The following is an 11813-nucleotide window of genomic DNA, read 5'->3' on the forward strand; positions in this document are numbered from 1 at the left end:
CGTTTTGAATTCCGTTGTTCCAACACATTTTACGTATTTGGAAGTTTGGATGTTGGATCAACGTAATATGCCAAGGGGTTGTCAAAGTGTCATTTCTATATTTTTGTTGACCCAAAGCTGTATTTTTAGATTGTACCTCATCGATAAAAAATTATGTCCATTTTTAATGAATAAAAAGGATATAAATAACTGAATAGAAACCAAGTCTTTGCTATTAGCTTTCTGTATTAAAGCTACCGTATAAATTCATTGTAGTTAAGGTGCGGCATTTCTTTTCTGATACTGGACGTGTAAGCGACGTGTAAGACTAATATGAATAAATATAAAACAGCTTTATTAAATGTATAGCTTAAACTTACCTGATTTTTATATAGGTCATTAGTAGCTGTAAAGCTCCGATTGTTCAGTTCTCCCAACCTTTGCATTACAAAACAGAAATCGAAGGAAAAGGAAACTCTAGTTAGTTTTGTTGAGAATTCCCTGACGTAAACCATAATCGACATCGTATTGCATCAGCAGAAGTCTGAAGCCCTTATTTTTATTTTCACTGCATTTTCGTTTATTGAACTGATAGATTAATATGCTACGGAAGGCATCAGGAACGGATCACAGGTTGATCACAGATCCCATCTGCAACAGTTGTCTCTTGCCATTCCTACCTCTTTTCGTCCAGGCGTGTTCGGTTAAAGCAGATTACTGATTACAACGAATTACAACGACAGCCATCAATCAATGAACACTCACTTTATGTAGATTCAGATCGTTAGGAAAGAACGAAAGAAATCCCGTGATTGTTCCTCCAGTTGCGTGTCGTTGGGATTGGCGTAGTGCCGCTATCCGGTACCTGGGAACCAAGGTAACACGCACATCCCACAAGTCAACCACATCCCATGCGGTAAGGCCCAAACGACCAGCGACAGCTGTCCCCAGTGGCACCAATAACGTGACATAATAAGGGACATAATTAAGTGGGCAGGGGAAAGACGGGTCATTAGTCAAATGAAGGCAAAGCCAAAAGAAAAATTTAGCAAAAGAAAACGTTAAAACATTTTTTTTAAAGTTTCTGAACAGATCACAAGAACTTAGTATACATCCAGTGGTCGAAAAGGCTGATTTTTTACATAAAATCATCTATTGAACTAAGAGCGTCTATTGATCATGATTGCTGCTACTGATCAGGATTACTACCTAACCAGCATGCATTTCTGCTGGATACAATTTACCCTTTAACATTTATGCTTCTTTTGCATATGTTAATAGTGTAGACAGAGAAATATAGAGATAGATATGGAGATAGCTCTAAAGACATATAGAGATATTAGAGATATTTAAAATATATGCAGATTTTAGATATTTGCAGAGAGACACATTTTATTTGTTCCTGATCAGCGTTGTCATAAATAAATTTAATTGTATCATTGATGCTGAAAACTAGAAGAATTTCAAAGAAAGGACTCTCTCAACATGCCATACTAGGTTGACAAGATTCCCCACAGAACTTTACCCAGATGTATTTTGAAACCCTGTAAAATTTTGAGGTATTCAGGGGATAGAGATTGACACTGCCCCTCATTTCTTCCTGATGGGTGCGTTACATGTAGGTGTGTACTGATTGACATAACTGTGAAGTTGTAATAAAAAGAAATTATCCGTGGTAATTCTATTGTGCAAAGTGGCAGACATTTAAGCAAAATCTTTATATTTTTCTTTGTTCACATTTGCACCGGCAGTGCTGGCCTGCTATCACCAGAGGGAGACCATGTGCTACAAGCCACTGCAGGTGCTCACACTAGTGATTAATCACTAGTGGGCAAGCCCCAATTTAGATGCTAAACAGTTTCTCTGAGAGTCTGTTTCTTTTCTGATCTGTTTCTGGACAGATCGCAAGAACTTAGCGTACATCCAGGGGTCGAAAAGGCTGAACCCCAGGCAGGCCAGGTGAGCCTTATTTTTTGGTCATTTCAGCTTTATGTTCTCCTACCAATCATGTACTAAGAACACCAAACTGGATGCTCTCTGTGGAAAGGTGACCTCGCTTGGCTTGCGGAATCGGCCATTATTTCCCTAAGTGTGCTATAGCCCTCTGGGCCGGGGATTGGACGAGGTCATAAAGACATCCCTCTGGACAGAACCAGATCCCAGAGACGTTACCTCTTTGTAAATTATGTCCATCTGTGACCAAGTCCTGCAATGGGGACATGCCTACCCCTTGTCAGGGCATGCGGGTGCTACTCGCACGCAGGAATTCATTAAGCAACATTTCTGGTGGTGCATGCCAGGTACAGAGGTGAGGAGATTCATGGAGTCCTGTGGAATATGTGCTTGCAGCACAGCGCGTTGGGTGAAGTGCATGCCCTTCTCTGTTCTCTATCCATACCGCCTCGGTCCTGTCTGACCATTCACTGCATCACAGGGCATAGTCCTTTGAAACAGAAAGCATATTGTCTCACCACTACTAAACAAGAGGTTATACATAAAGAAGTGCAGCACTTGATAGAAAATGGTTTCGCTGTACCAAGTTGTAGTGGCGTTAACCTTGTTTGTTGGTAATGAATCCAGATGGCGCTTTGACACTATTTACTGATTATCATTGTTAAAATGTTATCATCTCCATAGCCAGCTATGAGGTCATCAAGGTCGAGATCGCTGTAATTATTTTGGAGCTAAAAATTAAAAGATAAATCTAACTAGATTTTTAGACGAAGCTAAGGTTAATCGTGTGAATGTTTGTTTGATTTTGATATTAAGTTCAATAGTTTGTGTGCTTGCTTGTTGGTACGTTTTTCTTTTTTATATTTTCTTGTATTTATTCGTTTGTGCGCAATTGCAGTGCTACCGTGAACGTAAGCACTTCGGTCGCCATAACCTAATTCGTGCCAGTAAGTGTATTATTCTGCGTGTGTTCGTTTTTAATTAAATGCACCATTATCTACAATATCGGGAGTATGGAAAATATAGTCATCAGTGTATATTTTGTCTCGTTAAAGAAAAATCACAGAAAACTGAAAACGTGATCAATCATTACAGCAAGACTGTGGTTGTGACTTTGTTTGCATATTTATTTATATCAATATGATAGAAGTTTTTTGTTGTTGTTTTTTTTTTGCCATTGACAATGACTGGATAACTGAAACGTGTACACTAAAGAAGTACACAGGATAAACGTCAATAAATATTATAAATATATAAAGATGCAAATTAATTAATTACATAATTTAATATATAAGAATAGTTAGCATAAATGATCATTATTAATAATGATGATGATGATAATAATAATAATAATAGTAGTAATAATAATAATAATAGTGAGCTTAATTTATATAGCGCCTTTCACAGACTCAAAGTCGTTTCACAATGACAAACACGGAGGAAAGAAAAAAAGAGCTTATATGACGTATGGCTTTATTAAATACTATTCTGTTACTCTATAATAACGTACAAAAACACATAAACAAAGAAACCACGAACTAATTCAAATAAATAATTAAATAAAGAATGACAATAAATAAATAAATAAATAAATACATACATAAATAAATAAATAAATAAATAAATACATACATAAATAGATAAATAAATAAATAATGATTTAAAGTTTCTGCATTAGAGTTTGCAAAGTTTTCTACATCTTGGATGATTTTTAAAATTATTTTAATAGTCATTTTAACTTTTCAGCCCGTCAGCGCCGACTTCAAGTTGGAAGCGATAATATCCATCCGCGTAAGGTGGTTCCGCACTAATCTCCTGATTTGCTCCCAAGAATCAGCGCTGTAGTTCTATAAAAGATCAAATCAAATGCAATAATTTGAGTATCTAAAAGTTTCCTTTTAGACTGGCATTACGTGACAACCCTGACAAAAACTCGGTAAATAAATAACGGAATCGTGAAACTTACTGCTTTCTTCAGAATCCTCTTTAACTTTCTGAAATGTTTCTTAAGTGTCATGTTGGTGTGTCGCTGTTCTTTTGTCTCTCGGTAGGATGCAGCCTGTTGTAAGAGAGCAGTTTCTTTAAGGTTACTTAAGAGTACGTCACTTTATTATGCACTATAAAGATATGCCGTCAGCCTCATTTGCTACTGGAGTAACAGTCCAGCGTTCTGTTATATCTTGTATATATCAGGTATTATATCAGGCATTAATAAAACCTCAAGCCTGCCTATGACACGTTATACACTGGTGGAGGGCTCGCAGTATTTACAGAGGTGAATTGAATCGATGATTGCAGGGTGGGTCTGTCTTTTTAATCAAATGGGGTGGGACATTTGTTCAGTGTAACATCACACCTAGTAAATCAAAACAACATGTAGAATTGTCTGGTCTCTGTACAAAGATACGTCACAGCGACAGACATTTCGCAGTTTCCTGCCTGGTATTTACAACAAGTGACATAGGACGTACGTAGAGTGGCGCAGCCCATGCGGTGTGTAGGGGTGTAAAATTTCTACTCAACACTTACGCAGTTTTTGAGCTCATTCAGCATGCGTGTATTGAGGATGTTTAAGAAATTGTCCAGTGCGCCGCTGTCCCATTTTGCGGAGTCTAAATTAACATTGAAGAGTTCGGTGATCTGCTCTGTGACTTCAGCCAGAAACCTCACCTGGTTTTCAGTCTGAACGAGAATAAATTGTGTTGAGAATTTAAGAACACGAAAAGACACGACAGCTTCTTTAAAAACTCTTCAACCTTAAACTTTTTGAAATTGTGAAAAATCCGTTCAGATTTTTTGGGGTTTTTAATTACCTTGGCCGTTATAATTCTTGTGTATAATGACGTTGGAAACGGTTTATAAACTTGAGAAAACTCTCCTCCCTAAAAAAGAAATATCAAAAACATTTAATAAACATGAGAATATTCCGCATACGTTCAGTCTGTCAGTCAGAACCTGCAGCATTTCACACCCCCCCCCCCCCCCCCCCCCCCCCCATCCAACATTAAACTGTTTTAAATTGGACTCTCTATGTTTTACATTATGAGGTGCACGCGGGCTACAAAGGTTATTCTCAGTCAGGAATAACTGCAAGCTTTTGGTCAGATTTCAGAACTGCAATATATAAATTTGCCCTCTCTCTGTTAGCAAACCCAGTCCTAGTGCTAAAGCAACCGTTAGCACTCACTCCTCAAGCAATTAGCTGTTTAGCAACTCCTGATTAAAGCTTTAATACCAGACACATTGTAAATATTCCTAAATAGAAATTCAGCAACATTTCAGCAACATCTTTATACAGTGTATAAAGTAGCTACTTGTGTGACATCACATCTATATTTCACATGTTTGAATTGATTCCATACAGGAAGTAAGACCAACAAATATTATTCCAACGATATGCTGTGATTCACAAGCAGTCATTTACGAAGATGCCAGATTAAATGTTTTTTGTAGTTGGTGCCTCACCATTTTCTGCAGCTGTGACAGACACTCTCTGCTCAGTATTCTGTACTGACTCGTGATCCAGGTGCAGGCTGTGCACGGACTCTGCGCGCTGTAAAATACGAGGAAAAGGCAAATCCACATGTGTTTTGCGTTCATTTTTGCATGTATGCTTTCGCCGTTCTTTGTTGAGTATTCTTTGTGGCGACATGTTGCCGTATCCGAGATTTATTCGCAAATTTGGAAAGGGAAAGTGATGTGATGGAACCCCGAAACATGATTTTAAATTCCCTGGTAAGAGCGCTTCACTGATTACTTTTTCTACTTTCACTTTCCGATCAGGCTTTGTGAATATTTCACGTGGCCTAGTCTACACTCTAAAAAAGTATTTTCGAGGCTCTTTAGCCGATACTTAAATATATGCACTGTTGTGAGATAAAAAATTACATATGATCAAGTTATACGATATTGGCATTTTTTTAATTGCAGCTGTTATTTCATTAAGTTCTGACACACAATTAACACATATTGTAAGTGTTGTATCAACCAGCTATCATGACTAGGCCAAACCTAAACTATTTTATTAAATAGAACAGAACAGAACAAAATAAAATTCGTTTGAACTTACCCGCGTACTCTTGGACGACTTAGAATTCCCCTTCACACGCTTAGATTCTCCTGGCAGAAACTGTGGCTCCAACCAGTTTTCATAAGCGAGTGACGTAACCATTACTCATAGGCTTGTCTTGTCCTTTTTACTCGATGAGCAAGACAAATGAGCAACCCCAACACCCCTAAAAATAAGTGAAAAAAATACGTTTTGATGGTGTTGCTTTTGCCTGTCGGTGGTGTGATGATGAGATAGGTGATGCCCAACTCCTAACTTGCCCTGTGTGTGTGTGTGTGTGTGTGTGTGTGTGTGTGTGTGTGTGTGTGTGTGTGTGTGTGTGTGTGTGTGTGTGTGTGTGTGAGGGTGTGAGTGTGCGTGAGTGTGTGAGTGTGCGTGTGTGTGCCGGGGGGTGGCGTGGATATTCAGAAAAGAATCAGGCTCGGGCATGAGTACGGTCAGAACAATCAGGACAACCTAGAACTGTCCTGAGTTTTGAGAAGTTGTCTTGAATCCCGACATCTCGTTTTTTCCAAAAGGTAACTGATTTATCTAACATATGTATTAATAGATAATATGAACAGGGTAGCAGAGGAGATGTGTATGATGTATTAAATTACCCATGTGACCAATGATTCTTTCTTGTTACAGTGATTCCTCTACCCATTCAGATGTTCTTCATTCACAAGTATGGTAATGATAGTCCAAAATCGTATAGAAATGTACACTGAAATAAAAAAAATATAAAAATAGGTGGGTGCTGATCTCACTGGGTGCTCATAACCCCTAAAGCTATGATCCGAGAATCGCCCTTGAACGTTACGATCATTTTTTAGGATCCACTTTGTTTTGTGGGTATTTTGCTTCGACTGCGATAAGATTAACTCTGTTGAATGTTAAATTAAGTCTGCCGTGTTGAATGTAGACACAAGCTAATTTAGTTTTTCTTAAGTCTGCCATAGACTGACGTACCAATGTGTTATCTAACGCTGTATATCTGTCTTGAGAGAAAATGAATACTTTTATGGCTGAAATGATTTGCAGTGTTATAGGCAGTACAAGCATTTTATGACCCACGTTATGAGCAGTGAGCGAAACACATTGTTTTGCTGAAACTCATTGTTTTGCTAATTATCTAGCTTTCCTAACTATCAATCTATCTAGCTTTTCGTAAATCTGCTATAGACCGATATATCGACAAGTGTTATCTATATATATTTCTGTCTTGAGTGAAAACCCAGAAATTATGCTATTTGCATTGACATTGAATTTCCTTGATGAGCTAATAAAACCGTGTTTTCTGGCTAGCGTTAGGTAGCTATACCTATACTTGCACTGTCTACTCATTTTGTATTTTGTATTTGTCCTGTCCTGTATTTATTATTGTTTATTTAATGTTTATTTAATGGCATTTTGCACTATATTGGACTGTTTGCACTTGTGTAGCATGTTGTCTGTTGCACTGTTGTTTTTATGTTGAACCAGGGTCCTGGAGGAACATTGTCTCGTTTTTTGTTGTGTACTTTTATATAGCTGAAATGACAATAAAACCTCTTGAACTTGAACTCTAAAATAAAACAAACAAACAAAAAAACGTTTAGGCAACGTTTTGAATTCCGTTGATCCAACACATTTTACGTATTTGGAAGTTTGGATGTTGGATCAAGGTAATATGCCAAGGAGTTGGCAAAGTGTCATTTCTATATTTTTGTTGACCCAAAGCTGTATTTTTAGATTGTACCTCATCGATAAAACATTATGTCCATTTTTAATGAATAAAAAGGATATAAATAACTGACTAGAAACCAAGTCTTTGCTATTAGCTTTCTGTATTAAAGCTACCGTATAAATTCATTGTACTTAAGGTGCGGCATTTCTTTTCTGATACTGGACGTTGCGTGCTCCAGTTGCGTGTCGTTGGGATTGGCGCGCTATCCGGTACCTGGGAACCAAGGTAGCACGCACATCCCACAAGTCAACCACATCCCAACCGGTAAGGCCCAAACGACCAGCGACAGCTGTCTCCACTGGGACCAATAACGTGACATAATAAGGGACATAATTAAGTGGGCAGGGGAAAGACGGGTCATTAGTCAAATGAAGGCAAAGCCAAAAGAAAAATTTAACAAAAGAAAACGTTAAAAAAAAAAAAATTTTAAAGTGTGCTCAGAAGTAAAGGAGGAAGAGAGGGACTACGCATGCGGGAACACGCGGGAACATGCGTAGATGCAGGGAAAGGGCATCCAGTTGTAGGTGCTATGACGACGCCCTCAGAGTGGGAGTTCCACGAATCTATAACCCGCCTAGAGAACCGAACCTCAGGTCTGATGCGGTCCGACCTGGTCCTAGTCAGTTTCATAGAATGTACAAAAAGAAAATGTTGGTACAAAATGTATATTCTGTTTGAAAGGGTAAAGTACTACGGTAAAGGTAAATTCAAAGGGTAAACTCCGCACAGAACTATAGCAGCCTTAGTTCGGTTCAGCCTCAGTTCAGCACAAGCTTTCTGGCCTGGTGATGATATAACATAATTTAAGAGTAGATATCCTGATCAGTGGGAATGTACTGCACTACAGCAGTAGCAATGTGCAAAGTTTACTTTTGCAACTGGGTTCCCCTGGCGTTACCCTTCTGGCAGAGGGAAGACAGGAAAGGTAGCAGGCTGACAGCACGTAGAAGCTAGTAGTAATATTATGGCGAAGAACGCTAGTTGGAGGGGGCCCTGTGAATTTTGTCTTACGGCCCCAACAAACTCTAGAGTCGTCACTCCTCCAAACGGCATAACTTTAAAATTGGGCCGGTTACCACATAGGCCATCGTATAGGCTAGCCAATTTGTGATGAATATACCAATATAGAGACACGAACAACAAAATAAATGTAGGTAATAAATTAATATATTTATTTTTGTTTATAGACAACATATCACAAAATAGACATCATAAAATATAAATAGTAAATTATTTATAATTGACATTAATACTTATCATTTTCAAACACAAGGCTTAATGATCGTTAAGGTGAAATCATCCGATTACAAATTCTCCGCAGAGGAAACTAGTTGTCACGGCCGTTTTATGTTAAAGGCTGCAGTCGTTTTTAGTTTTTATGGCCAGCAGGTCGAGTCTTCTGAGATGTCTCAGCACTACGCCAGCGATGTCATTCCAGCCTTTCGCACTGTAGTCCTGCAAGATAACATTTCTGGTTGTGGGAATGCATCCGTGTTTTGCTGAGTATGCTCAGTGAGTTGAAGTATGCATAAATGAACGTTCTTCGGGGGACGTAGTATAAAACTAGCACAATTGCACAGAATACATATCTGTAGTATATAGTATTACTGCTATTATTGAACCCTTACCGTATTTTTAAGGTGAGAAATCAGACTTTTGAAGTGTATTTCCATCTTTTTTAATATCCTCCTGTTTACTTCAGTGGTGGCGACGTTGGATGCCTTTGTTGTTAATAAAAGAAATTATTACATAAATTTCATACATATTAGGTTCTACACGTTGTCGTTACGATAACACCACCGACTTACACATTGCTCCAGCTCTGAGACCTGTCGATGGATATCAAGCAGGAATATCTGCAGTTTAGGTTGGTCGCAGTCCGTCTTGTCGTATTTGCCATCATAAACTCTCATCACATTTTTTAGGGTACGTAGAATAAACAGTATGTGATCCTTTGACTAGAAGAGAACAATTCATTATTTTTCCTTACAATAAGTAATGTTTCCATTTTTTTTAATTATGATGTAATGTATATTATTATATAGGAGATTATATTTCTCCGTACCTGTAGATGAGTAACGTGGTTATATTGCTTGTTCGGAAACTCCAAATTGAGTTTAGTGTCGTCACGCATAGCATTTTTGCACTGAAATAAAATCGTGTAAATCAAATTCATTGTTTTTAACAGCTAAGCACTATTTTGTCTGTTTTTACGGCAGGTCTATGGTAGTTAGTAGTAGTACTTACCGCCAGCTCAAGATGCGAAATTGAACTATTGCTTAAAATCTGAAAATTGCTAAGAGATGCTTTCTTTTGCGTCTTCATCCACGTGCAGCCGCTTACGTAGTTCCAGCAGCTGAGCGCGAGCAGGATAAAACCCCACATATTCACTGCTGCCATTCCCAAGCCCAGTAAGCGCGAAGACCAAAGCAAGTAAAGAAACACTATTAACTGGCGAAGTTAGAGCGTCCAGTGTGCAAGGCGTTCGTTTGGCCGTACAGTTAGCACTTGCGCATTTATAGCAGGTGACTGAAAAGGTAAAGGGCATTCCCTTCTTTCGCATCTCAAACGCACGCGGCCCTGACAGATGAATCACCTTCGCATTCCTAGGAATTACAGGTGTAATCCCTCTGGTGGCTTGCAATTGGTACCTGGATACAAACCTCTAAGACGGTACACACTGAAGTTGTCCACTTAAAATGGTTTTGATACCGGATAATGTTTATCGACCCCCACTTGAGGATTCTTATTAAGCACCTTTAAGTCCGTTTAAACAATTCTAAAGAATTTAATCTACGAATATAATGTAATCCACCAACTATTGTGTCTCGTCTAAATAGCTAAATGTATGTAAATGTATAAATGTATATAAACATATGCAGGTATAAATTTATTTTGACTGTTTATTTAAAATAGTCTATGTTGTACACATTTTTCGTTTTCATTACCGAAAAAAAGCAATTCCAGTAATCCATCTGATCATATTCTGTTGAAATCCTCTCGTGGTGAATCGGTTTGCGGAGGCGGTTCTTTCACAGCACATAAACAACCTTTGGTAGTTACCGTTTGCCTCCACACTGAGAGTTGTTTGATCCGTGCTCTCGACCGCAGAGGTCAAAGCTTTCTCTCCATATCTTTCGCAGTAATGTCACGCAGGCCCACTTTACCCGCACTGACCCCACACGTCCTACTGGGGCTCTTAAACTGAAAGGGATTTACGATGGGGGGAATCTCAGCACCATTTCTGTGGTAGTTTAGCTCAAATATAGACTCATGACGTGGCATAGACCCTGATAACGAGGACGACAACGTCACCGCCGTCATCAACACAAATAAAAAAATAACAACAATACAAAATAACAGCAATTTTGCAGTGGCATGTAAAGGATAACGGGCAAACAGCATAAGTGAGAGGTAAAATGAACCTGAAACTACTGTGATCATTATCTCCGCGTTTAGAAAACGGACATGCTTGTATCTTTGTTATTTTCAACGTACCTTATATGGGTTAAGGCTGTTTTAGTTCTCATGATCTACTAAACAATGAACAAAATGTTTTATTTTACTAAACCGTTATACAACTATTATTGAAATGTTGTAGTACTGTCTATTGAGTAATTAATAATGATACGGAGACGTCTTCTGTTGCAAATTTCAGTACAGTTGTTGAGATGTAGGCTAAACGTGGATGCTCCAAGTAAACGGAAAAAAACCCCACACACATTGCTTCAATCGTGAAAAGGTTTATTAATTCGCATAGATATTAATGAAGCATATCAGATACAAGTATAGTAATCTACATGTTAAGGATTAACCAGGACATTATTATCCAAAGCGACAGTATATAATTCCGTGGGAATCTTAACCTCTCCCGTTGTGCTGGTACCAGATGAGCTACAGGTGATACATTAACACCGTCGTTTTAAATGTTCCGTATTTTATCATAAACTCCTAAAGTTTTATACAATATTATCCAAAGTAATTGGGCTAACTCACAAATTCAAGATAGCAACAGTGCATAAATTAAGTTATACAGACACGCGTCTATCTTAAATAATAAATAATCGTGTTTATTGTTAGGCTTTAGTGAGAGGGCCTGCCAAC

At 38.2% G+C, this 11813-nt stretch overlaps 1 protein-coding gene across 1 annotated transcript; it reads right to left on the bottom strand.

Annotated features, from left to right (window-relative positions):
- Positions 1 to 3674: 3674 nt before the first annotated feature.
- LOC118241154 (interferon a3-like) lies at positions 3675 to 6103 on the bottom strand. Its single transcript, XM_035525084.1, has 4 exons — positions 6002 to 6103; positions 4462 to 4614; positions 3899 to 3991; positions 3675 to 3779 (listed from the first exon to the last, which is right to left on the bottom strand). The coding sequence occupies exons 1-4, from the start codon at positions 6101 to 6103 to the stop codon at positions 3675 to 3677; spliced, it is 453 nt and encodes a 150-aa protein (XP_035380977.1).
- Positions 6104 to 11813: the final 5710 nt, after the last annotated feature.

This window comes from Electrophorus electricus, chromosome 4 (assembly GCF_013358815.1).
Source record: "Electrophorus electricus isolate fEleEle1 chromosome 4, fEleEle1.pri, whole genome shotgun sequence".
Taxonomy (NCBI): Eukaryota; Metazoa; Chordata; class Actinopteri; order Gymnotiformes; family Gymnotidae; genus Electrophorus; species Electrophorus electricus.

Bases quoted from the DNA above. Each gene is read 5' to 3' on its own strand.
- LOC118241154 (XM_035525084.1), bottom strand. From the start codon at position 6,103: ATGGTTACGTCACTCGCTTATGAAAACTGGTTGGAGCCACAGTTTCTG. The intron at 4,615-6,001 runs GTAAGTTCAAAC...ATTCTCGTTCAG, and splicing joins AGTCGTCCAAGAGTACGCGG to ACTGAAAACCAGGTGAGGTT. The intron at 3,780-3,898 runs GTAAGTTTCACG...GATCTTTTATAG, and splicing joins AGAGGATTCTGAAGAAAGCA to AACTACAGCGCTGATTCTTG.